The sequence below is a fragment of the Octodon degus genome, unplaced genomic scaffold (genome assembly GCF_000260255.1).
Source record: "Octodon degus isolate 3935 unplaced genomic scaffold, OctDeg1.0 scaffold00051, whole genome shotgun sequence".
Taxonomy (NCBI): domain Eukaryota; kingdom Metazoa; phylum Chordata; class Mammalia; order Rodentia; family Octodontidae; genus Octodon; species Octodon degus.
This window is the reverse complement of record NW_004524627.1, coordinates 13,644,748-13,672,650: the sequence shown is the minus strand read 5'-3', so window position 1 is coordinate 13,672,650 and position 27,903 is coordinate 13,644,748. Positions and strand designations below refer to the sequence as shown.

General features: G+C 42.9%; 1 protein-coding gene across 1 annotated transcript in view; it reads left to right on the top strand.

The window, feature by feature from the left end:
- Positions 1-6,264: 6,264 nt before the first annotated feature.
- Positions 6,265-27,903, top strand: part of LOC101570006 (guanylate cyclase soluble subunit beta-2) — a 90,464-nt gene continuing 68,825 nt past the window's right edge. Inside the window, exons 1-5 of the mRNA XM_023717255.1 lie at positions 6,265-6,331; positions 8,287-8,353; positions 8,477-8,552; positions 11,221-11,340; positions 14,547-14,620. Coding sequence (XP_023573023.1) covers positions 6,265-6,331; positions 8,287-8,353; positions 8,477-8,552; positions 11,221-11,340; positions 14,547-14,620 — 404 coding nt within the window. The remainder of the gene's footprint in view (positions 6,332-8,286; positions 8,354-8,476; positions 8,553-11,220; positions 11,341-14,546; positions 14,621-27,903) is intronic.

Below are 27,903 nucleotides of genomic sequence, written 5' to 3'. Positions count from 1 at the left end.
CTGTGTTCTTTGGCCAGTCTCAGGCTGCTCCCTGAGAACGTATCTTCTGTCAGTGTAGCGGGAGGCCTTTGGGAGAGCTAAACCCCTGCCTACTGTTGCCCAGCTAGTGCCAAACAGCCCTGTGGCTTCTCAGAAGACTCCAGGTCTTGGGAGACCTGGTACTAGGTTTCCCTGCATAGTGAGTGGGTGAGCAGGGAGCCACAGCCCTCTGGAGTGTCAGTGTTAGGCCTAGAGCAAGGAAGGAACTCAGCCATGGAGCTTTGGGCCAAAGTTTTCAAGGCAGTAGCTCTTGTTCCCATGGGGCGAAGAGGTCCTGTGGTGGCTTTGTTTTATGCAGAATGCTCACCTTTCGTTCTAGATGTCCTCAAAGTTTTCCAGAAACTTCTGCGAGGTTAGGCTGAAGATTAAGTCAAAGCCCTGGAAGTTAGGCAAGGGTGTACTGGGGCCTGTCCTCCAGACCACACTGTCTTCCCCATCCCCAAAGCTCTGCCCCACTTCCCAAAAGCAGTTTTCTAGAGGAGGAGATAGATTGTTTTTCTCCTTTGTCTTTTCTTTTCTAATTCTCACCCAGCAAATCTTGGTATCTATGCAGCCAGTTTGTGACAGGCTATGTATAGGTGCCTTACCCCTAGAAAAGAGGGTGATCAGAACCATTATAGTTTCAGGGTCCAGAAAGGATTTCTATATTTGTCTGAATACAGACATTGTCTGAATCAGAAATTTGTTTTAAATATATTCTTAGAATTTTCTAGTATACTTTCTGAATACTTGCATTAAGTTTTACCTACTTTGGGTTGAGAAACCACTGGTTTGCTGAATACTTTTTTTTTTTTTTTTTTTTTTTTTTTTTTTTTTTTTTTTTTTTTTTTTTTTTTAGAAAGGTTTTCATTATGTAGCCCAAGCTGGTCTTGAACTAACAGTAGTCCTCCTACCTCAGCCTCCTGAGTGTACCACCGTGCCTGGCTTCCATTCTACCTCTCTCACTCTGGTATGTTCTTGTATAGCAATCACCTGAGGGCCATGTGTGGTGGTGAGTGAGGCTGACAGAGGGGATCAATAAGGAGAAGTCAATCATTCAAACTAGCCAAGGACCCTCTAGGCCGAGGTCTCTGTGAGAACTGAATAAAGCTTTTCTTCAGCCAGGCCTGTGTGAGGACATTCTTATTGTTCAGTTTTTAGTGTTTTGCTTTTTTATTTTTAATTTAAGAAGAAAACACTTATTTATGGGAGCCTGATTTTCTTACTCTCAAGTGTTTTTAACTCCTATGGGGGAAAAAGCCACACCAAAACACAACTAGTATTTTTGCACCATTCTTAGAAATTTATATCAACACATTTCTGGAATGCAGACACAGTGGAAGTATTTTGATCCTTCTCTTTATTGTGTTTGGAGTGCCAATGCCAGTACTGAGAAATGTCATTCATTTTCCTGCTTGTACTTACCCAACTATAGACAGAAGCTTGACCAAAAAATAAACGTTTAGGAAATTTGTTGTATAAGTTGCATTAAAGCACTGCAGTTAGACCATGGACCCCCACCTCCCCACAAATGCGTCCTTGTTCAAAGTGTCCACTTGAAAGTTCCCTGATGGAAATGAACTTGTCTCTTATCAAAATAGTTTATCATAGAAGCACCCTCATATTACATGATGAAGGTGCAGTGTACATTTACTTTTACAGATAAGGAAAGAATGATCAGGACAGACTAGATATTTGGAGTCATTTTTTATTTAAAAAAAAGTATTTCTTGCTTATGGGACATGAAACTGTGCTTTTCTATTTAGCTTCATGTTTTGTATGCTGTTGTCATTGATAAGACCGTGCACAGCCTGCCTAAAAAATTCCATGGTTTGGAAACAAGGCTGTTTTGTCTTTCGGGGTGATTTTTGTGTCTTTGAAATTGGTGATACATTCTGGGATCTGGATTTTCCCTGAGGAATCTTGACTAGGATCTTGTGGGTTTGAGAATAAATCAAATCAGAAACAATAAAAGTCAATTCAGAAAAGCTGGCTGGTTTGACTGGTTCTTGTTCCCCTTGAGTTGACTCATTATTCAGTGGAATCCTCTGGCTGTTGGGCGCTGGCTGCCTTAGCAGGTCTAGCTTTCTCGAGTTTATCTCAGTTTGGATACATAAGAATTGACCTAGCTTTAGGCAGAAGGTCAGCGGAAGAGGATGGGACCTTCCGGTACCTGGCTTGTTCTTTAGCCGCTGGTGTCTTGCTCCCCCTGCGAAGTGTCTTCCTTTCATAAAGGAAGGTGCACGAGAGCCTTTAGTCTTATTTGAATAGTGTGTATTCGGGCTTGTGCTCGGTTGCCACGCAACTGTGATGTGGCTGCCAGGAGACAACTTTCTGGTGTCCATTAAGACACGGAGCCCAGGGTGATTCTAGCAAGAGGCTGCGTCTCCCTCTTCCCTGGCTGCCTTTTCATAGTGGGCTAGTTTCCTATTATTACTGTCATAAATTGCTACCAAATCATAACTTAAAAATTCCACAAGTTTATTGTCTTATAGTCTGGAAGTCAGAAGTACTAAAATTAATCATACTGGTATCACATAGAGTTAAATTAGATAGAAATTATCTACAGTCAAAAAGATCAGAAAGAAGTTGGACTTTCAAGGAAGTCAGTCAAATGTCAGAATTGTGCCTGGAGGTGCATGTGAAGAAGGGCAGGCCCCAAGAGGCAGTCACAGTGACCCAACTCACAAGCTTCTCCCAGGAACGAGTAGAACTTAAGTCCACAGTGTGCTGCAGCTTGCACTACCCAGGCCATTAAGTCCAGAAATGCATGAGACACCCAGGTGGGGGACCAGAACACCTGGACCCAGCCGTTCCCCCAGCGTTCCTGATTTAGAAGTAATAGATAAGTGAAGCTTAATGACATGCTTATTATGCCCTTGCTACACGTCCACTTCCCTATTTGATCAGTATTAGCTAGGTGGCTACACTTGTAATAGTTTTGGTTGATTATAGCTTAACCCGCATTATGCCTGTATTTGTGATTTTGTTGTATAAATCACCTCTGATGAAAGGGCTGGGTGGAAACCCACTTCCTGGGTCCCTCCTGTCTCTCAGGAGCTATCCCTCAAGAAGCCTTTTCTACTCTTTGAACTTCCTTTGGAGTTCACTCTTCAATGTCAGGGGACATTAATTTGGCAATCTGACATCTAGCAGGTTGGGAGCTGTATTTCTCCTTTAGTGCTGGGATAAATCGAGATGTTGGCAGCGGTGCATCTCTTCTGGAGGCTGCAGGGAAGGCACATTGTTCTCCCTGCCTTTCCCAGCTTGCATCTAGATTCATGTCTTCAACTATGTACTCTAATCTTCCTCTCCTATAAGGACTTTTGATGATGTCAGTTCCACCTGGGTAACCCAGGGCATCCTTCCCATATCAAGATCCTTAATAAAATCTGAAAAATTCCTCTTGCCCTGTAAAGGAACACTCACAGGTAATGGAAATTATAAAGCCAACATCTCAGGGGGCCTTTATTCAGTCACTGCATTACAAGATGTTCCGGTCAGTATTAGGAAACCTGCCCGATTCTCACTCAAGCTTGATGTGAGTAGCTCCTATGTGTGTTTAACTCAGATCCAGCTGGCATTTCAGATCCCATTGGTTCTAGCTTCTAGTCTAATTTTGTTAAAGTGAAATTCTGTGTTTTGTGACAGGTTTCAATTTCAGAAAGACTGTTTAATTACACAATATTCCCAAGTGGGAGAACATGACACCTCTTTTCTGTCAGAATGAGGAGTGGGAAACAGTTTTGAATGAAGACTGCTGCTGGCCAAGAGCGCTGCTTGCCTTCCATCAGTCCATCAACTCTTGATTAAACAACTAGTATGCCAAGCACATGCTGTATTAGAGATGCTTTCTGCCCTGCAGTGGCTGGTGAGCCAAAGAGGGGCAATAGGATGAAGCCTGATCCTATAGTGCTGAGCATCTGATGCTTCCTTGAACATTTGTGTGTATCTGCAAGAGGAAGGCAGGAATCTATGGACCTTGAGGAGTTAGACTTCAAAAGATGAGGGGAGGCTCACATTCCATGAGGAGAGTGACACACAGAAGGATGGTGGTCAGAGCAGTCTCCAGGGGCTGAGAGATAGCTCAGCAGCTTAAGAGCCTGCCTAGCAAGCCCAAGGTTCTGAGTTCGATTCCAGTACCCCGCCACCCCCCCAAAAAAAAACCCCAAACAACAACAGCAAAAAAGCACAGTTTTAGGAAGATCAACACAGGAAGGTGATGCCCTTGACTGAAGGGTAAGTCTTCCATTGAGCACCACAGAAGACCTGACCAGCTGGTGGAGGAAGGTGAAAGAGGAGTGTCAAGTGAGCTGGGTGGGGGCAAAGGCCTATACCTGTTTTTGAAGTGGAGAGTGCAGAGGTGAAGCAGAGACCTTGCAGGATGCAGTAGAGTTGGGGGCAGAGGGTATACGCCTGAATGGGGCCCCTGACACACCAAGTTGTCCATGTCTTAAGGAAGGTGATTCTCATGTCCTGGACCTGTTCCTGCCTGCCTCCTTGCCTGCTTCAATCTCTCCCTTCTCTCTAATCTCTTCCTCAGGGGACCATGCCACTCTTAGATCTCACCCTATTTGACCAGATCTGACTCCTATGGTAGATTTTTCCATGGCCACTGTATGGTTTACCTGCATCCTCAGGGGTTCCCTGCTTTTAGGCAAAAGCTGTTGGACATCTTGGTAGACTTCCCAGTTCACACAAGGTGCCAGCACCTTCTGGACATGCTCTTGGGGGAAACACCCATGTGTTCCATTCATTTGTCATCTGACAAAGAATTCTGGATATGTGCTCTATCCCAGTCTCATATCTGAGCTTGTAATAGAGACAGAGCCTTGCACAGAGCTTCTAGTCCACTGGGGGAGACAGACATAGCCAAGTGCTAATACATGTAAATTGGAATTGCAGTACATTTCCAATGTGTACTACAATTTGGAGGCCCCTGATGGCACTGGAACTTGTCACCAGGGATTCTGAGGTGGCCAGGACTGGGTGGCTTGGAGAGGACTTTCTCAATCCCTCATGGCTTCACCTGCTCAGGTGCTTCCTGTTACCTCTCAGGGGGCCTTTGCTGACCACCGCATCTCGCCCTCTCCATGCTAGAGTCCTCTTTATCATGGGCCATCCACCCTACATAGGTGTGCACATGTGTGCACATGCATGCAGTTCTCACCAGACTGTGAGTTTTATGAGGACAGTTCAGCTCGTTTGTTTCAGCTTTGTTCCCAGTGCCCAGAACCACGCTAAGGACTTCTTGATGGATTGATGGACAGGTTGAGTGAGTGAGGTCATGGGGAGTTGAGAGCTCTAGGAAAGCATGGGGTATTCAGCTGTGAAGCACTCAGGGCTGCAGGGAGGGACTGAGGATGAGGGCACCTTAGGGAAAGAGCTGTGCTAGAGGCCTGAGGCGCATGTGGAGGAGTCCAAAGCCAGCATTAATTCATCCCTAAGATACTGCTTATTTACTATCACCCCACATGCCCAGCACTGTGCCAGGCCCTGAGAGCAGAGCAAGGAGACATGATTGCTGCAGTTGGAGCTCTTAAATACAGGCAGAGGATAAGCAGTCAGCATCTGGACACCATGACAGTGCAGGCAGGAATTTTTGACAAGTTAGAGAGGGTTATGAGCAACAAAACCATTTGATCTGATTTCATTTTTAACAGGGGCTGCTGGCCAAAGGGTGGGAGTGACTGGGAGGCCACAGGCGGGGGAGTGGTGGGCAGTTCTGCAGTGCTTTGAGCAAGAGACAATGGTGGCCGAATGGATGGATGAAGGACAATTAGATTTAGGGTCAGCTCTGAAGTAGAACTTACAGGCATTTGGGCCAGCTGTGAATTTGTGATAGATATGGGGGTTTGCTTGACGGATGAGTGGTGGGGATTCCATTTATGAAACTGTTAAGGAGAAGCTGATTAGCAGGGGCTTTAGGCAGGGCGAGTAGAAGTCACACATTCTGGTTTGAATATAGTAGCATAGAGCCTTCTCAAGTAGAGAAGTCCAGTGGGAAGAGAGGGCTCAGGGGAACAGCTGTGTGTGGAGGTGCAGTGCCAGGGACTCAGTGTGGCGGTGGAAACCAAAGCCCTGAGGAGGTGAGGGCAGGCAGGCACTGAGACCTACGGGAGAGAGAGGTGGGTGACTGGCCTGGAGCAGCCACGCTTCAGAGGCTAAGGAGCACTTAGAGTAGCAGCAAGAGAAGTGTGAGGAGGGACACTAATGAGCCAAAGGAAGTGCACTGACCCAGGGAGGATGGCGCTCAGGAAGGAGCAGGGAGGTGGCTCAGGAATCGCAGCGCTGTGGGCACCCTCCCTGCCAGGTGAGGAAGCAGGCTTGATTTTGGTTCAAGATGGGATTGCACACAGTCTGGAGATCTTAGAGACTATACTCGGGAGACCCCACTCCAGATAGCTGAGCTATTTCTAAACTCACCCTCCTGAGGGGGAGCCCAAGCAGGCGGAAGCGCCAGGCAGCTGGAGTCTTCACCGTCTTCACCCGGCTTAGACGCCCTAACCTGGGTGGTCTCTGGCGCAGCTGGGCTGAGTGAGGGTGGACTTCCCACGTCTCCTCCCAGCCGCAGAGCCCACAGCTCTGGCAGTGGGGTGAGGCTGTCTAGTCCTTATTTTCTGTAAGTGTGAACCAGGCATTATCATAATATTTCTTAACTTATTGTGTCATTCTAAGGAGTAAGTGAATTTATACCTGGTCTATACTAGTTGTTAATTATGGCTGTAATGATTTAATGTTGGTTTGCTATCACTTAAGATATGCAAACCTTTTTCCACATACTCTCTGAAGACAGAAGTTCCTATGCCCACTAGCCAGACGGCCACCGATGTGCTGCTCAAGCGCTATAGCCCGGCCCTTATTTGTAACATGGTCACCTAAGACCATGAGTCTTCACAGCCAGACACAGGCCTGGCGCCACATAGAATGCCAGAAAAGCTCTCAGTTCTTCAGTAGGCCCCAGTGATTGCAGTCTACCCTGCAGCTATAATTATTATTTTTTTTAAAAGAGAAGACATTTTATTTTTATTTATTTTTTCCCATAATTTTATTGATAAACAAATAGCAATGAGACAGTTTCAAACCAAATTGGTAGGACAGTTTCAGTAATTAACACATTGCATCCCAGTGGTTAATTGCTGTACAAGATGCGGACGTGATATCCTATCTACAAACACCATTAGAACAAATCACTCTATTCATTAAGAGAATGTAACTATATATTTATCCTAACCACTTTGAATACACAGATACAAAATGGACATTCATCTGTATACCCTTTTTTTGTTAAGTTCTGTTATTTGAATATTATAGGTGTGTGAACTCAGCAAAATAATCTAAAAGAGTCCAGTAGCCCATAATAGTATTGGGTCTTCCGCTTGACTGGCATTGTCAGAAATTGTTGACCTGAGTCCCCTACAGCTCAACATAACAGCATGGCTTTACTTCTTATATTTAGATTTTCTACTTTTCTGCTGGATGGTTAAGACCAAGGTAAAGCAGGACTTATGCAGCAAGAGTTGTAGTTTTTGGGTCTGATAAGGTCAGTGAAATCCCCTCAGGATTTATCCTGACATCGTGTACCTCAGATTGTAGAAACTTTGTCAGTGTCAGCCATGTGGATGAGTCACGGCCATTGCTTGGCCAATGTGCTCTCTGTGAAAGCCTGAGAGAATGTTTTCTCTCCATGTGACTCTCCTTAGGCACACTCTACATCATCGATCACTTTCCTCTTTGGCCCCATAATCTCCTTGATCAGAAAATTTGGGGCACTACCGAGTTACATGATGTTATAGTACAAGTTCTCATATGTCCTGAGTTTTAAGTGACCTTGGAAGGCTAGGGCAAAAATGTTGGTTTCCTATGCAGCTATAATTATTATCAGGGCTTTCAGAAGCACTCCCAGGTAAGTTATAGTCTGTTCAAGACCGTCCTGGGTACAAGGCTTCCTTGCATGTGGTATCCACATCACCTGACTTATTTCTGTCTTCGCCTTTGTTGAATGGAAGCATAAATTAGGTTAGATTTGAAGGTGGCTGGGTTTGGTGCCAAAAGAGCCCCTAGCAGGACTCCCCCACTGCTGGGCCTCTCACCTCGAGTCTGGCCTGACTTCTGAATGTGATATGTAAAAGAAAATGCATATTCATGTTACAGTTATGGGACGACCACGGCTGGCGATCACAGCTCTATTTTACGAGGAGGAGAGCTGTTACTCAGAGAATTCTTCATGATTAATCCAGACCTGTGTCCTGCCCCTCTCTTGGTTAGGATCTGCAGGCCTTGGAAGCAGCAACTCCACGAATGCTGTCTGCGGAGGAATTAACCGCAGCCATCGGTTGGCATGTGGTACTTTGAACACACGGTGGCGCTGCAGCCCAACACTCCCGCGGTTCCCCTGCTTATCACTGAAACATTCCACTTTTCAACTCTAAGAGCCTTGCCCTCTTGTTCTTGCCAGGTATCTTTGCCAACTGCCGTCCCAAACAAACGGGGAGCTGTTAGCTGTGGTGGAGGCGATCTGGGTCGTGTCGCTGGTTTGCACTCTGTTCTCTCTCCTTGTTTGAGCCGAGACTGCAGAGTGACTTTTTGAGTTCAGTTCCTCACATCGCATGAGCTGAGCTGCTGTTCAAACCACCGGATCTCCTTTCTTTGTAGATGAAAGAAAACGGGCCTACACAAGACAGAAGATTTTTGTCTGAAGTCACCATTTGACTCTAAGGCAGACCTAAGGTTTTTTGGAGCAGGGGGTTTAACACCAGCCCTGTTTGCTCTGTTCTTGGAAACACTGTAGGACACGAGCGTGAGCTGCATACCAGCTCTACTCCTAGCTAAGGTTTGGAGCCCTGGGGCTGCCTAGCTTCTTTGTAGCTCCACGTTGCTATATTTCAAGGGGATCAATGATAATAGGACCCAATTTGTAGGCTTGTGGTAAGCAGGAATGAGTGTTAAATAGAACCAAGTTAAACTGCTGATATTGGTTAGTGTTTGACTTTCAGAAATGATGATTACATGTGATATACTGAAACTTTGTACCAGGCACACTGTAAGCAATTTTGCATTCAGGAAAGTAAATTACTCTACTTGTTGAATTTTTTTCCCTGAAGATTCTCACCAATACATCCTACCCTAGTTTCTGTATGTATGATAGTGTTCCAAATATGAAACTACGTCTGTTACAGTTTGTGTGTATTTGTCCCCCCCCCCAAACCTCATTACAGTCGTTGATGCACAGTTCTACAGTTTGTGATTTATTCATGATCGAAGGCTGGGACTATGGGTCTGAGTACTGCTGGGATTATAGGTGTGAGTGCTACCCCAGCCTGGGGTGGATAGCCCAAATGTAACATAAGAGAGACAGAGAGACAGACTTGCTCTCTGTTGCCTCTGCTGCCACTGTTGCTCCTCCCTTTTGCTCTTGTTGTTTTGTTGTATTCCATCACCATGAATTGCTGCCCTTTGCCATGTGCCACTCTGCTTTTGAGCCAGCTCTATATGGACAAAACCTCCACTAACTGTGAGCTAAATGAACCTCTGCTTCCTTATTTCTGGGTGTCAGGTATTTGTCCCAGCAATGAGGGAAGAGTAACTGAGGCAACATCTGAGAGAAATCTGCAGTTGTTTCAAGAGGCAAGGTTATGCCCTGCTGCCCAGTGTGGTCCCAAGCTGCTAGGCTCAAGTGATCCTTCCCGCCTTCCAAAGAGCAGAGCCACTGTGCTTCCTTGGAAATCTGGTTATCAGGTATACCTTTGGCCAACTCAACCCACCTGACCCTTTTTAAAGGAGCTGTTGGTCGCACCAAGGGAGAAAGTTGAGGTTCGCTCGGTGCTTCATGAATAAAGCTGAACTCCCTTCCTGCACTGTTCCCTGGTCCATGGAGGTCTTCTTCTACAACTTGCCTCTCTGTGCTTGCTTGGTATGGAAATTATCCCTCTCTGGCTTTCTGACACGTATACACCAAAGTTTCTCTGTTCTGCAATCCTACCTTCTTACAAGAATACCAGCTGGTTGTCAGGCAAGCTAGTTACTTTGGTAGATGTTTTCAAAGCCACAGCCAAAAGAAATGAGAATTTCACACACCTAGCAGGGGTAAATTTTACTGAGAGGGGCTTGGGGGAACCTAGCAGCCCAGCCACAGCCTCTCTGTGACCTGGGAAACCAGCTTCTTCTTCTTTTTTTTTTTTTTTTTAAAGTTTTTTAATTTTTAATTTTTTGTGTATTTTAGTACGGGACTACAGGGTCTCACTACACAGATCAGACTCATAGTGATCCTCCTGTTTTCAGCCTCCCAAGTGCTGGGATTACAGGCGTGCACCACACACCCAGTTTCAGTTGCTCTGGGGGTGGGGCTGGCACAGCATGCAGGGGATCAAACCCCGACAGCTGTGCTTGCCTAAGCAGGCGCTTTTGTCCACTGAGCATTTGGCCGGCCTAAGGATATCAGCTTCTGTTGTTGCCAGGAAGCCCAGAAGACGAAGATAGGTGGTGATAGGTGGCAGCAACACATCCACTGTGAGAAGATGCCCTACCCACAGAAAGAGAGCAAAGGTCCCAGGAATGCACAGACCCTCTAAGCTTAGGCAGTGCTGACATTTTTAAACTCCCAGATGTTTTACCCTGAGCGCTCCTTCTCATTTCTTTTCTTAAACAATACTTATTCTAACGACCTCTGTGCGCTGTCTCTTGCCCTCTGTCCTTGTTCTAGGAAAAAACAAAAGGTTGTTTTTCTGTTTGCACATCACACTTCGACCATCCTGTTGGACCTCTTTCGATGTCGGAGAAGATGTATCAGTGAGGCTATGTTTGCATACATTTGTCTAATTTGGGGGATAATGTCTGACATTCATGCACCAAACACGAGTTAAGGGGTAATATAGCTGAGGCAGCAGAAAGCATATTGTATGAGTCAGTGGGTACGAAGTTTGAGAAGAGCAAAGCTAATCCACAGTGATAGTAACCAGAAGAGGGAGGCTGGGTGTAAGGGGGGTGGCACAAAGGGGCGCAGAGGAATTTATGGAGGAGATGGAGATGTCCTACAGCTTCCTCGGGCTATGAGTCCCATGGGCTTGTTAAAACCCATAGAACTGTTCACTAAAGATTACAATAATACCATGTTTCTTTGAAAATAAGACCTAGCTGGAAAGTAATCACCCTTGAACACTAGAGCTCAAAAATGCTAGCTGCATTGACCTTACTGCCTTATAGAGCAGCCACGGAGCAAGAGGTGGGGCAGTGGCGCCGGTAGGCGGGGCAATTGCACCAGTAGGCGGGGCAGTGGCGCCGGTAGGCGGGGTAATTGCTCCAGTAGGTGGGGCAGTGGTGACGGTAGGCGGGGTGTGGACAGGCTGAGTGTGGCTGGCATTTTTGATCTCTGGTTTGAAAAACTTATTATTTTCCAGCCGGGTCTTATTTTGGGGAAAAGGGAATAGTGAAAAATGTCCCTTAAAACAGTGATCATAGTGTAGGCAGGAGGACCCATGATGTCACAGAAGAGAGGACATTTCCAGATAGTGAAAATACTCCTCTTGCAGGGGGCGGGGGGTGTTTATGCAATTGAAAAACATATAAAACGTCAGCCAATTTCCAGACAGTTTCAAAATCCAGGGACATTTTTCTCCATGCACACACTTGTCTATGTCTTTTCAGATGTTTACAGAGTATTTACAAAAAGTAGTCTTTTGGGTGGCAGTTGTAATTAGGGAAACTGGCAGCAAAAATTAACACATATCATAAAAGAGGGATAATTACTCCACCGCCATATATAATATTATTATCAAATGGTATTCACCCCGGATCCAATTGGTCTATGCGCTAGACCTCATTGTTATAGGGAAGACCCTCCCTTCCTCGTTACCCTGAGTACGAGCTGCCACGTCCCACAATGAGGTGCCATATGGTACTTAACATCAGAATCAAAATGAGCTGTGCTTTTTGTGTGAGAAGCTGAAATTTATTAGAAAATCAGAAAGCCTAATTTCCACTAAGTTCCTGCGACTTGCCATCTGCTGCATGAAAAAGAGAAAGGGAGGGTTTTTTTTTTTTTTTTTTTTTTTTTTTTTTTTTTTTCCATTTACTTATTGTAAAATGTGAGCATGCGGGTGTATGTGTTTGCAAAAGCAAGGCGGGGCCGGGGGGCTCTAAGAGGGAGCCAGAGCAAGCCCACTTGGCAGGGCAGAAAGAAGAACTGTCAGCTGAATGGAGCTGAAGGCTGGGAAGCATAATTATGGAAATCGTCTATTCCGAAAATGTTTTTCTCCCCCTGACCACATGTCCCTTCACACCGTTTACAGAGCCCAGCTTTTGCAAATAAAATCCCCATTTCAGAACAAACTGGAGTGTAATGAAGTGCTGGTTTCCCTGAGTATTAGATCCCTCCTCTGCGCAGAGTTGTGAGTTAAGATGGGAATGTCACCAGGGAGGTGCAGAAGAAGGGAGGCTTCAAGAACAGGGCTGTGAGCTGGGAGGACCAAAGGGGAACCTTTTCCCAAGCTGGGGATGCTGAGGGAAAACCCAAGGGCCTGGCATGACCTGGATGTGTCTCCTTTCAGGCCTGTGCCCCATACAGTTAGCAAGCTGGCAGGCCCCGCTTTGCTGTGCTCCACTGTGCCAGCTCCCAGCTCCCAGCTGACAGGATGTGCTACTGCTGTGTTGGCACCTCAGGGAAGTGCTGGGGGCTTCAGGCTGAACCTCGGAGAGTTTGGCATCCCTTGGGGTATCAGGCAACAAGTCCCACTTGCCTCCAGACAGGGGCAACTTGTGTTTTACTCCCCTGAGAGTTCACAGTTGGCACCTTGCTTGGAAAACTCTGATTAGTTTCTAATTTCCCTCCAGACACCTAAAGTCTATAAAACCAGCTTCTGCAGAGGCTACAGGTCCAACTGAACCACTAGATCAGGAGCGTGGGACTGCCACGATCTCTCAGGCCTAAAGATAAACCACTGGGCAACATGGTAAGCACTGTCATTATCCTCAATTCTGACACCCCTACCCATTGGTGGAACACCTATTGTTTGAATGTATATTCTCTTAGAAGCATGGCTACAACTTCTTGGGTGCTTACCATGTGCCCTGTGCTTCTATACATATTATAACTAAGAGGAAAGCACCACTTTCATTTCTGTTTTCCAGGAGAAATAGCTAGAGGTGGGTAAGGTTTCACAAAGGACCTGGGTCACATGGGACCTGGAACTCACAATCAGCCCTCTTAGTCTGACTTCAGAACCACTGCTCTGTGGCCCACAACAGAGCAATTATTTTTTAACTTAGTTCAGGAACAGAATGGGCTCTGAGAACTCAGGCAGTTTATCCTAAAGAACACGCAGTCGTAAGGCACAGTGAGAGAAGTCCATTTGGCTCTAGAGCCCAGATCCTCTCCCCTGAGCTGCACTTCCATCTGGAATCACTGAGGCTATGTTGTGCCCTGCAGCCTCTCTCCCAGCAAATAGAAAGAGAACAGGCACAGTGAGGCTGGGCATGGGATGCAGAAAGCCATCTTTATAGGAGAAAAATTTAGCAGGCCCTTAGCTTTTTCTGATGTTGTAATATTTCTTTTGAACACTGATGTGAAAACTAGGCATACAGTCTAGTTTTCTAGACCTGAAAGATTCAGGTGGCAGCAGACCTGGGAAGCCCTGGCCTACTTGTTGACCTAGCTGGCTTAATGGTGTGAGTTTCAGAGTGTGGGTGGGCTTGCATCTGGCCATTCAGTGGTTCTTCACTATTTTCCCAGACCCCAGAATGCAGAAGGAGTGCCCTACCCTGCACGCCTGCCCCTGTGCCCTACCCTGCACGCCTGCCCCTGTGCTCTAGGCTCTAGTGCCAAGGCCCCAGGTCACCCTGAGCACGTTATGTGTGATCAGCCTCTGTTGCTCCTTTTTGCTCTTGCTAGAAGTGAAGCACCTTGATTTTAATTCTGGATTACCTGTGCATTACCCTCTGCCTCAGTTTCCATGGTTACACAGTAGGAGTGGCATCAGTCACTTGGACTTAAGACAATGGGCACAATGCTTTCTTTTGAACCAATGTTCTTTTACCAAGATTACTAGGACAAATAATTGCAATCATTGTTGATATTTGATCAATTTGAAAGAACTGGGTGTGATATTTAAAGATCTTCTTGAGTTCAGACTTGAGGCTTCAACTGAGTACTTATTTACCCAGTAAGTAATTAGCAAATGCCTACTATAGACCAGGCATTGTTTTAGCACCTTACTCAAAATATAGATAAATGGCACTTACTTCTTAATCCCAAGGAGTTTGATGTTTTCTCTACGGAAAACAACACAAGTGGTAGGTGGTGGGCTTCTCCTGTGCCAGGTGGGAATAAGCCCAACTGTTAAGGGAATAAGAAAGGAGCAACTAGGAAAAGTGTCAGTGGTGGGCACCTGTGGTATGCATGCCACAGAAGGATGTTACTGAAAGCTCTAAGTTTCACCGTCACTGGAGTTGGAGTCCCTAAGGATGATGTTGTGTATTTCCTACAGAATTTCATGTTTTGTTTCATACCTTTTTCTTTTCGTCTTGTGTTCTAGTATGGATTTATCAACACTTGCCTTCAGTCTCTTGTGATAGAGAAATTCGGTGAAGAGATGTGGGAAAAACTGAAGTAAGTATATTAAAGGAAAGCTGAAATATCCTTGCAATAACTGGCAAGCCTGAGAGTGTTTTGAATGCTATAGCTTTTCATTGATCTCTTGATTAAGCCAGTTAGCTAAATAGACTCATTATAACATTATAATTTTATAGAGACTGAGTCTTTTTACAAAGACTCAGTTACTAGGGAGATTGATTTAAGCACCTTAAACATACCAACTAGATGCAGGGGGAAAAAACCACTTTAATTAACTGTCTTTTTTTTTTTTTTACTAATAGATAACATTAATTTTATTTGCATTTATTTTATGCATAATTTATTCCCATGCTGTTTTTGTTTCTTCAGTTTCTTCTGGGATATCTTATTCTTCTGTGCAACTTCCTCCTCCGGTTTAGTCACAGTTTGTTCCTTTTCAGTCAGTATCATCTCAATATGGCAGGGGAAGCTCATGTATGGATTAATCCGGCCATGAGCTCTATAAGTACGGCGGCACATCTTGGGTGCTTTGTTCATGTGGATACATTCAATAACCGGAGAATCTACATCTAAACCCTTAAGCTCAGCATTACTCTGCATTTTTAAGCATGTTAAGTGCAAAAATTCAGCACTTTTTTTTGGCCACCGACCCTGTGTTTGGCCTGGGCACACCTACTAACTCCACCATTGTAACGCCGGAATGGTAGACATTGCTTCTTTAGTGTGACATCCTTCAGATACTTGGTGGCCTTTCAGATATGCATATCCTTGATGGCCTGGGCAGTTTAACGCATGTTCTTAAAGTGAATGCGAAGATTTGAGCCTCTTGATTTGCATGATTTTGAGGGGTTTTCTGTATTGAGAGAGTATTGACCCATTTTCACAGGTCACCTCAGGCCGCTCACAGGAAGAGGAAGTAATTAACTGTTTTTAAGGAAAGCATCTGTCTCCATTCCTGAAACCAACCTTAAGCAGGGTCCCAAAGTATATACTACCAATGTAATTATTCTTGCTTTTAGTTCATGAATGAATTCTCCTTTTCTCTTTCTTATCGTGGAAGAGAAAGCAACAGTGTTTTTTCTACTGTACATATGAAGTTGCTGATAGAGGAGAGTGTTTAAGGTTGGCCAGCATCACACCTCAGGTATTCTTTCAGTAATTTTTAGGTTTTTTTCTTCCCACCTCCATACAATAATGTCTTACTGTTGTCATTCACATCTGCAAATATTGTCCTGATTCTTGCAAGCTTGTATTATTGAGCTGCTTTGTTGGAGGCTCTCAGCCTTAAAATGCCATGGGGTGGGGGGGCTAAAAGGGTCTGAGAAATCACCTGATATTGTGAAGAGAGAGGAATGAAAAATGTGAAAGATCATTGGCTTCCTTAATCAATGACATGCAAACTAAAGTAATTAGGTACTGCTCTGTGTATCATACTCCCCCCCCAAATTTAAATGATAATCTCTAATTTTGATTAAGTTGCAGCAAAGTGGGTAGTTGCTGATAGCACTGTAAGTCTGTACAGCCCGGGGAAAGTACCAAAAGCCAGAGGAATAACCAAGCCCTTGGAAATAGTGAGTTTCTTCTTGAGAATCTGTTCCTTTAAAAACATAAACTCCTATAGACACACACACACACACACACCCCACAAAATATGCAACATAGCTTTATATTGATAAATAATAAAAGACAGACTAAGCACCTGCTTAGACAAGCTTAGAGACCGCAGTTCAATCTCCAGCACCATATGCTGTGCTGGCCCCTCCCCTGGGTGCACTGAACTGGCCAATGAGACCATGTGTAGTGGTGCACACCTATAATTGCAGCACTGGGAGGTTGAAAACAGGAGAATCACTATAGTCTGAGCTGCTTGGTGAGACCCTGTGCCAAATATATAAAAATACATACATACATACATACATACATACATACATTCATGCTAAAAGAAAAATTAAGTCATCTATGGTGAAAAATAAACCAGAAAATGAAGGGAATGGCAAAAGAAATAGGTATGGTGATGGCAAAGCCCATAAAATGATCTGTAAAATTTCATAGCGATGTTAATTTTAAATGCACCTCACAACCAAAAAATAAACATTTACCTAGTTATTAGGTAAATGACAGAAAAGAAAAACCCAATGGAAAAGCAAGCCATAATAATAACTTAATCAAATTGGGAAGATGAAACACTAGATAACTTTTTCTAGTAGCTTTCAAAAAATTTATTTCCCATTTTTTTCTGTTTTTCACTGTTTTTGTAAATTAAAACCACTTAAAGTTCTTAGTGCAAAATTTCTCTCTCCCTCTAACCCTTATTTTTCAAATAAAATAGAATCAGGAATGCAGTGACTTTTTTTTTTACAACCATGTGGCTAAATCAAGGCAGAGCCAGGCCCTCCCCCCCCCCAGGATACCCTCTGGGACCCTTTGCTACAAACCACTGCCTACACGTATGATGCCCCTAACCCCTTATTTTAGGGAAAGTCATTCCAGGTATATTTCCTACATGTCCCTTAGGTAACTCACTTAGGGCTCTACAAAAAAAAATTTTTTTAAATTTTATTGAGAAACAGATAGCAATGAGACAGTTTCAAAACAGATTAATAGGACAGTTTCAATAATTAATACATTGCATATTGTTGTCTTCTTAGTGGTTATTCATAGTACAAGAGGCAGCCATGATATCTTCTCCAAACACTATTAGTACAAATCTTTCTTCTCATTGAATTAAGAGAAAGTAGCTGGCTACCTATCCTAACTATTTTGTATATACAGATACAAAATGGTCCTTGTTGGGGCTGGTGAGATGGCTCAGTGGTCAAAGCACCTACTTAGAACAAGCTTAGCAAAGCACAGGGACCGCGGTTCAATCCCCAGCACAACATGCCAGCCAGCCCCGCCCCCTGGTGGGCTGAGCTGGCCACACACACACACACACACACACACACATAAAAATAAATAAAATTAAAAAAAATTGGTCCTTCCTTTGTATCCCCTTTTTTTTTGTTTAGTTTTGCCCAAGATGAGTATTCCATTACCATTTAAATATTGTAGGTATGTGAATTCAGCAAAATAATCCAATCTAGTCCAGTAGTCCATAATAGCAGTGGGTTATCCGTAGGACTGGCAATGTCAGAGGTTATTGACTTGAGCCTTTTACAGCTCAGCATATTAATATGGCTTTACTTTTTATACCTTGTTGTTGTACTTTTCTGCTGGATTGTTAAGACCAAGATAAGGCAAGACTTATATAACAAGAAATGTAACTTTTGTATCTGATAAGGTTAGTCAAGTACCCTCAGGATTTATCCTGTAACTCTGCACTGCACTTTGTAGATATTTTGTCAGTGTCAGCCATGTGGATGAGTCACGGCCATTGCTTGACCAATGTGCTCTCTGTGAAAGCCTGAGAGAATGTTTTCTCTCCCTGTGACTTGCCTTAAACACACTCTACATCATCGATCACTTTCCTCTTTGGCCCCATAATCTCCTTGATCAGAAAATTTGGGACACTGAGTTACATGATGTTACAGTATAAGTTCTTCTATGTCCTGAGTCTTCACTGACCTTGAAGGCTAAGGCAAAAATGTTGGCTGTCTTTGTAGCCCTTCTTTTTCTCTAATTTTTGGTCTACAAACTTAGGTTGTTAACCCTCCAGAAGAAAAGGTTATTATTATCCTACAACATATGCAGTTGGGTTTAATTCACTATCTGTCTGAATATCAAACATCTTAGGCATAGCATGGAACAGGCATTTTCCATCTAGTATTGATATGTTAAACTTTAAGTCTCTACAGAATATGGAGGAAATATTAAAAAAGTATTTAAAAATCTGAATAAACAATTACATATTTTTACACAGAAATTTAGAAATCTAACCATATACAGCATTATAGCAGGACTGGGCTCCACAAATTTGGATGGGAAAAAAATAACTCTGGCCTCATGGATACCATGAACACTCATTTATAAATGTATCATTGAATAACTTCATCAGAGTAACCTTGGATTGGTGTATTCTTGAGGGCTGAATTAGACCAAGTTTTTTATTCTGCAGGTGAGAAAACTGAGGCCCAGAGAAAGTGAGTGGTTTGGCTGAGTGCGCAGCCAGTGGGCCACAGCCCTGGGATCCTGTGTCACTATTGTAGGATGCCCCTTATCCCTTGGGCATGCTGCCTGAGCAAGCAGCATCTGATGACTGGGACTTTTACAATGGCCATTGTGCTGTAACAGGTAACCTCAGAAAGACTGGAGGAAGGAGAATTGCTTCCTTGTATGGAGCGTGTTCTCCAGACCAGGCCTCTTTCTCAGTGATCTGAGTAAAGCCAGCTGGAGCACTGTAAGGGCGTTCTTGCTTTCTTTCTGAGAAGGAGGTCCTTGGCAGAGGCAGCAGGGAGCAACAGGACTGGAACTCAACCCCAGCCCTGTGACTGCGGACTCCTCCACAGGGCCACTATTTCCATTTTTGCCAAGTTTCTGAGTGCAATAAGGAGCCCCCCTTTGCACCTGTGTGTACTGAACACTTGCAGTGTGCTTGGACCTGTGAAAAACATGAGAGACTAAAGAATCAAGCCTTTGCTCACATGCTGTTATAATCTTCAGAAATTTTTACATATATGAGAATCTGGGTTCTGAGGCCATATCAGTTGGGACGGTGGGATTTTTTGTTCCACTATAAACTGGTCAGGGACAAGTCAGCCAAATCCCTGTGTACCTTTACCTACCATAGCATTGGTTGTCCCTACACAGTCATGATCAGTCTTAGTAGGAAGAGAAAGGAAAGGACATGAGTTCAGACAGGCTGGGAGCCACCTGGTATTCTCAGAAGTCACGGGACATGATTGGAAGCCCCTAGGAAACTGGTTGGATTCAGCAGAGACTCTGGGACTACAGTGGGGCCAAAGTAGTATGACTTACAGTCTGGATGTCTCTGAGCATGATACTTGATCACTTTATGGCCCAGGTATTTCATCATTAAGCAATAACAAATCTACTAGCTGCATTCACAGAGGGTGTCCAAATGTTAACTGAGGTAATACAAACTTAGTTTGGGTGCTTGGCCTGAGATAAGCAATTAGCAGATAGTGCAGATGTCAGCTGCTATCTTTGGAACTGGTGTTTGCTACTGGTTCACTTTCAAGGTACAGGTGCTCAGGTGTGTAGGAAGAAGTGCAGAGGGACAGGCTGGTCATCTCAGTAGACTGGAGTCAAGCCCGGTTCTGCTGCTAGGAAGAGCAAAGCCAGCACTATTGAGCAGGTTTCTTCACCTCTCTGAAGCTGATTCCTCATGGTAAAAGGGAATAACGCATCTGTCTTTTAGGGCTAAGAGCAGGAATAGTGGAACAGTCTGGCCCAAGCACCTAATATAAATTGCTATCCCCCTTCTTCAATATAAGGGGGCAGCATTAGCACCAGATGATATTTGACATTAATAGAAACCTTTTCTACTGTGAAGTACCTGTGCCTTCTATCCTGAAACAGCCAGCAGAGAGCTGGCTACCTAAGGTTAGTAGGACCTGATGGGTAGCTGTGTCTCTGTTCCTCTTTTCAGACTGATTGCCCTGACACCCACTGTGGACCCCCAGTAAGCCTTTCCTTGAGGAAACAATTGCTAGGGACCAGCCTGTGAGAGGGAAGGATTGATTTTGCTGATGAATTTTCTTTACTCATAAAATTTGTGCCATCTGATTTTCTGTTATGACCTTTAGCCTCTGCTCAGCTGTTGCTCAGGGTCAGTTCTGCATAGCAAGATGGTGAGGGGTCTGCAAACAGCTAGAAATAACCAGAAATAGCTAGAACATGTGACAGCAGAGGTAAAATCACAACACAGGTTTGTCTAGGACAAGCATCTTTGAAGTGCTTTTCAAGGAAGGTGAGGCATCTGCCCTCTCCTGTGTGACAGAGCTCGTGCAGAGTGATCAGCTACAAGACCTTTGTTGGTTGAGATACTCAGCATATCATTGCAAATCGGGGTTCCTGTGTAAGGAGACAGAAGAGACTTTTCTTTTGGGGTTCTTGGTGTGACCTCACTAAATGGAAGGAATGTTAGCTCGTCCCACCTGTAGTGGCCAGTGCTCTAGCATTCCCAGACAGACAGGGTACCTGGCATCCACATGAACTCCATTGTGAAAAAGGACATTTGAGAGTGGGAGGAGGTGGCAGGCTTGCAAGGGAATCAGAGAAACAAGACTGGGAGCCTCTAGAGAACTCAGCAGGCCCCTTTCTGGAGTCTCTGTTGGTAGATTTCATCTCTTTAACTTTCAAGTATCTGCTTAATTGAATCCGAGAAGCTATGTTCATATAGCGCACATGAGGCACCTATGTGATTGCTTTGGAAAATGCTTCGTTAAGCCAAGTCCAGCTTACATGGTATTTCCAAATAGCTAGGAAAATTGCATCATATTAGAATCTGCTCTTATAAAGCACATAGTACAGAAAACTACTTATAAAACACAAATTAAGGCAAGATTATTTGTGGTACAAAAGGATTTACTTCAGGCTACATTTAAATAACTAGTTCCCTAGTGCTTTCAAAATTGAATTTTTACTGAAAAGAAAAACCCATCAGTTCCTACACAAATTTTAAGGATAAATGATTAGGTAAAATGAACTATGTCTCCAGACCTTATGACAGAGATTTTATTTTATGTGAAACAATCAGAAACAGATGTTTCTCCTTTTTCTGTTTATTGATTTTCCTCTTATGTAGTCTAAATTTATAGATTTCTAATTATGAGCCACTATTTTATAACCTTGTGGCTAAAGCTTTTGTTAAAACTTAAACATGAGAAGTAACTAATAGATTGGGAAAAGTCAAGCCTTTGGAATCATTCTGCCTGGATCACTGACTATTTTGGTTTGTGCACATTTATGCAATAGGGGGGCATTTAGCTCTTAGCTTATGTTGAGCAGAGGTCCAGGCACTGGGGGCAGCAGTGACTAAAACAGTCAAAGAATGTCTCTTGGAGTGTAATTTAGTGTTTATATAGAGCATAAACAAGTAAATAAGTAAACCAAAATCTTTCAGATTGTGCAAAATACTGTAAAAATAGAGTACTTGACAGTGACTTCAGAGAGAAGATGCCAGTTTCCGAGGTAATATGGAACTGCAGCAAGGAAGGAGCCGCCCTTGGTCCGGGAAGAATAAGTGTCACAGTGAGAAATAACAGCAAGAGCAAGAGTCGTCAGGGGGTCTGTGCTTGGTGAACCTGCAGACCAGAAAATAACCCAGTGTTACTGTCATGCTCTGAATGAAATGTCTCGTGGGAGATGAAAATTGACAAGTTGTTGGGGTCCAGAATATCTATGTGTGTAGAAGTTGAGAAGAAACTGAAAATTCATTCTAATTGTCATGGGTTGTAGAAGTCTCTGAGTCTTGGTTGACTTACATGTAAATGAGATGATAATGGTATTCACCTGGACCACATATGCGACCCGGGCAGCTTACAGATGAAGTTAATTAATGTCCCACACACCTTGGTTATGGCACTTAGTCCAGGGTTTGGCTTGCAAGAGTCAGCAATGCACAGTGTGAACTAGAGTTTAAAAGAGTTGATATAAAGATTCAGAGGACTTTAGGTGCTCAGCTGCAGGAAGTCCTGAGAAACCCCAGAGGAACTGGAAGACAGCAGCCTCTATATGTCTCTGAGTCTTTCTTTGTGTCTACACTTTTTCTGATTCTTCCAGAAAAGTCTTTTAATTTGTGCTTCTTCTAGAATTTTCTATATTTTCTTTTGACTCAAGAACTCACTGTCATCTGAATGCCTGTGTCTTTTTTCCATTCCCGGTGACTGTGATGGAGGATTTGGTGGATTGGCTTTGATTCGGCACCCATACCTGCCAGTCAGATGGACTTTGCAAGGCAGGTCCCTAAGAAGAGGTTATGGGTACAGCCTTAGGATGGTGTGCCTTCTCCAGGATAAAAACAAATGCATAGAGAAGGAGAGAAGGAATGAATAGATATTGATGGGTTCAGGTGGAGATGAATGGAAGATGGATAACTGAGTGGGAGATGAAGGGATGACTGCTGAGCCCAAACCAGCCAGTGCGGGAAGGAGGGTAGGGTCACATGGCTTCTTTTGTGTCAGGACTTTGAACCAGTGGAGGGGCGTGAGATGACCTGATAGTTCTCTGAACCTATCTATGGAAATACTGTGCACACTGATCTATATATATTTTCTGGAGGGATAGTTCAGAGTGCATTAGAATCTCCAAGATCTCTATGAGCTAAAAATCTTCCAGAACTGTTCTTGGGATTTTTTGCTTTTGCTAAATAGAAGTGCTAAAAACATGAAATCTTGAAAAGCAAACTTTTAAGTACAGACAGGTCCTTCCTTATGCTTTGACTTAGGGTTTTCATTTTTGTGATGGTGAAAAAGTGACACCCATTCAGTGTTTCCAAAGTCAAATTCAGATCATTTCGTGGCCAGCAACATTTGGTAAGAATCTCTGATCCTCTCCTGATGCCGGGCAGCAGTGGTGGTTTACAGCCCACAGCCAGTCCCATAATCACAGTGTGTTGTATTATTCAATAAATTATGTGAGATATTCAACACTTTATTGTACAATAAGCTGTGTTCCATGATTGATTTCATCAGCCACACTGTAGGCTGATGTAAGTGTTCTGAGCACGTTGAGGGTAGGAGAGGCCAAGCTATGGCGATTGGTAGGTGAGGTACATTGAATGCCATTTGGATTTAACACATTTGTAATTTGTAAATGGTTTATTGAGAAGTGTTCCCATTGTACATTGAGGAGCGTGTCAACACTGAAAACTATTTGAGTCAGAAAAAATCAGATGGCTTCTGTTTGTCCCTTCCTGTTGTGCTCCTTCCAGCCTGTTAACTTCCCACCCTCTCATCCCTTCCTCTGAGGCTGAAGGCCCTCCTTTCCTCCAAGTTCTCTAGCTGTCCCATAAATAAAGCCTCATTAAAAAGGAGCTGAAAACAGACAGCTATTAGCTTTAGGCTTTGATCTGAGTGATGTTTGTCTTTCTGTTTCTGCTCATTCCTGGCTGTGAACATGCTTGTTGATTTCATCCAGCTGCCTCACGCCAGAGTGATTAGCAGATATCAGCTTGGCCTGCATATTTCAGCTGCAGGACTCAGCCTCAAAAATCCAACAGTAATTTTAAAAGATAATGGGAATTTTAAGAATACAGTTAGTTTTACAATATTTTGTATAAATGAGAAAAATTTTCTAATAAAATCATGAAAGATAAAGCTTGAGAAGTATTTTTATTTAGGAGTATATGGAAGATAAATTTGGCAGGAGTGGAAACTTATTTTGATGCCTGACACATGTAATTTAGAAATCTTTAAAATATTACAAAATTATAAATAGAAATTTAAATATAAAATGAGCAATTATTTATTACAATAAAGGAATAAATTTTATTTATTTATTTGTTTTTGGTACTAGGAATCAAACTCAGGACCTTACGCTTGCCAGGCAGGTGTTTAGCTGCTGCGCTATCTCCCCCACTAAAGTAATAAATTTAAAGTTGATACATAACATGACTACTAAAAGCTCAAAGATAACCGGTTTTGTATTACTATCATCCATGGACTGATTGACTTGCTTTGATACTGTTTCCCTGAATTTTGGGCAGCATTTGTTTTCCTGATCATATGATAATGATTTCATGTCATTTTCTATGTAAAGAATAGCATAACTATTCCTGTAACATGGCTGAGGGGAAATTGTTTTATTGTACTTCATGTTTATTGGTGGCTTAGACAACTTTCTTTGGGCACATCCATGGTGACCTCAGCAGATTCTCTAGGAGGTCTGCTCTCTCTCTCTCTCTCTCTCTCTCTCTCTCTCTCTCTTTCATATTTTAGGGAAGAGTCTACAGGGTGTTCAGGGCTTTACTATTAGATTGGACTCATAGGGATCTGCCTGTTTACAGCTTCCCAAGAGCTGGAATTATAGGCGAGTGCCACCACACCCAGTCTCAATTGCAGTCTCAGTGTGCCCCCAGGGCAGGGCCAGCATAGCAGGCCCAGGATCAAATCTCTGACCCCTGCACCTGATTGCAGGTGCTTTAATTCATTCTCTCTCTCTCTCTCTCTCTCTCTCTCTCTCTCTCTCTCTCTCTCCCCCCCCCCCCCCCCCACCCTGTTCTCTCTCTTTCAGTGAAGTCCTCCAGGACCAGGTGACCCCACCAGGAACCTGCATCTTTTCCTTTAGACACCTATTTTGGAAGTCATGTTAGGATCTGGTGCTAACAGAGTCTATGTGGAGCAGGTGGGACAGGGGTGGCCTATGGCTCCGTCCACAGGAACCAAGGATCATTTGACAGCAGTTTGGGGAAACCTAGGCTTGGGTGGACAGAAGCTAAAGGGGGCAGGGTGGGGCTGCTCCCTGTCTACCTTGGAGGGAGCTTGCAAAGCAAATCTGACTTATTCACAGTTTAAACTGGAAATTTCCCAATATTTAAGTTTTAGGAAGGAGACTCCAAATAACTTTTGTTCATTTATTACTTCAAGTAGTACAAATTAAAGGTGAAAAGTTTTTAAATAAATATTTTTAATTCATCTAAATATTAAATCTTTATGTGTTAGCATACATAACATAGTTTACAGTTTTATTTACTTATTTTTTATATTTCCTTTTTTGTTCATTTTAATGAGAAAAAAGATAAAATAGCAATAAAGCAGTTTCAAAATACATTAGTATGACAGTCACAATAATTAATACATTGCATATTGTTATCTTCGTAGTAGTTATTCAGAGTGGAACACACATCTCTGACAAAACAAAACAAAAAAGGTGGATATGTTGGGAGCCATGGAAGCTAGGAAATCGATCAAATGTATGTAGGTGAAAGTAGGCCTCAGTGCCTAAAGCAAACAAGCTACTCTAGTCCTGAGATGAACATCCTGTCTGGTTAAAGTCAGCTATTGGTCATTAGGAAATCTTGTGTCAAACATTACTAACTTAGGGGCCAGAGAGATGGCTCAGTGGAATAAGCACTTCCCTGGCAAGCGCAAGGGCCTGAGTTCAATCCCTGGTTCCGCAAAAGAAAAAAAAAAAAAAAAAAAATTACTAACTTTGCAAAAGTATAAATAAAATACCATTTTGTTGTGAAAAAATATATATATACACAAGATAGGATAGATACATAGCTACTTTCTCTTAGTTCATTGAAGAAAGGTTTATACTAATAGTGTTTAGACAAGATATCATGTCTACTTATTTGCTTACTTACTTTACCAAATTAAGTTTATTGAGCTAGGGAGATAGCACAGTGGCACAGTGCCTGCCTGCCAAGTGTAAGATCCTGAGTTTGATTCCCAGCACAAAAAAATTAAGTGTATTGTACAATTTACATGTACATAATTATGTATTATGATTATTGTTCTTTTCCCCATTCCCCTCCCCTCCCTTCAATTCCTATTCCTCTTCTTATTTACAAAGCTTTTTCTATTTTATCCTTTTAAAAATTTCCCTTCCTTTCCCCTTCCCCCTCCTTAGTTCCCCCTTTTTTTCATTTCCCTTCCTTGCTTTAGCTTTCCTCCTCCGAAGTTCCCCTTTTGCCCTCTCCCCTCCCCAGTTCTCCTTTTCTTTTGAACCATTTCTACCTCTTTCACAATGTCTATTGTACATTTTAGCTGTTCTTTACAATCTAAGTTTTTATCACCAGAGAGACAATGCAACATTTACATGTGTGTGTCTGATTTATTTTACTTAAGGATATTGTTTCAGGGTCCATCCATTTAGCTGTCAGTGTCTCAAGCTTATCCATCTTTATGGCTGAATAGTACTTCAATATGTAGAAAAGACCTACATTTTTTTATCCACTTATCAGTTGATGGGCATTTGGATTGTTTACAAGATTTAGCTATTACATCTATGCTGCCATAAGCATGGGTGCACATATATTGTTGTAGTATGATGCTCTTAATTATCATGGGAAAATACCAAGAAGGGGATCATCAGGGTCAAATGGGACCCTTGCTCCTATTCTTGAGGAATCTACACCCTCACTTCCACAGTGCTTGCACTGGTCTACACTCCCACCAACAATGGAGAAGTGTTCCTTTTCCTGATCACTCCTCAGCATTTGTTGTTGGCAGAATTTTTGCTAGTGAACATTCTTTCAGGAGAGATGGAATCTCACACTATTTTGATTTGCATCTCTCAAATGACCAGTGATATTATGGTTTGTGTTTAATTGTCTCCCAAAGGATCATGCAGTCATAGGGTGGGGATTTCTAGAATTTGAGATTAACTCATGATCCAATGGGATTATGGGTGATCTACTGGAATTATGGGTGATCCATTGGGTTTATAGGTTTTAGTGCTGCTGGGATTATGGGTGTGAATGCTACACCCAACCTGGGGTTGATAGCCTGAATGTAACATGTGAGACAGAGAGATAGACTCTCTGTTGCCATTGTTGCTGTTTTGCCATCATGAACTGCTGCCCTCTGCCATGTGCTGCTCTGCATTGGAGCAAGCTGAATATGGACTGAAACCTCCAGTAACTGTGAGATGAATAAACCTTTCCTTCCTTCATTTTGGGTATTTGTTCCAGCAATGAGAGAATAACTGAGATGGATGTTAAATTTTTTTCAGATATTTATTTGTCATTTGTACTTCTTTATCTGAGAAGTATGGATTCACCTCAGGTGCCCATTTTTGGATTGGGTCTTTAAATTTGGGAGGTCTGACTTTTTAATTTTTTTTTATATGTTCTAGATATTAGTTCTTTGTTTGAAGAACAGCTAACAACTTTTTCCCACTCTACGTGGGTTGTTTCTTAATTCTGTTGATGATTTCTTTTGTTGTGCATAAGCTTTTTAATCAGATGAGATCCAAGCTCTGGATTCTTTGTAGTATTTAAGGTGGGATCTTTTTTTTTTCCATAATATCTCAAAAGTTCATTCCATTATGTCCTCCAGCAGGCTTAGTGTTTCTGTTTTAATGTTTAGATCTTTGATCCACTTTGATTTTATTGTAGTGCATGATGAGAAACTTGGCTCTAGTTTAGTCTTTGGCATGTGGAAAGCCGGTTTTCCAGCACCATTTGTTATTATTAATTATTATTATTTTTGGTACTGGGGATTGAACTCAGGACCTTGTGCTTGCCAGGTAGGTGCTTAAGCCACTGAGGGATCTTCTCAGTGCTAAAAGGTACTACAGGACAAAGGTTTGTTTGTTTGTTTGTTTGTTTGGTGGTATTGCGAATTGAACTCAGAACTCTGTGCTTGCCAGGCAGGTGCTTATTCTACTGAGCAGCACTGTTTTTTACTTTATTTCATTTTTATTTTTTTATTGAGAAATAAATATGAATGAGACAGTTTCACAGCTGATTA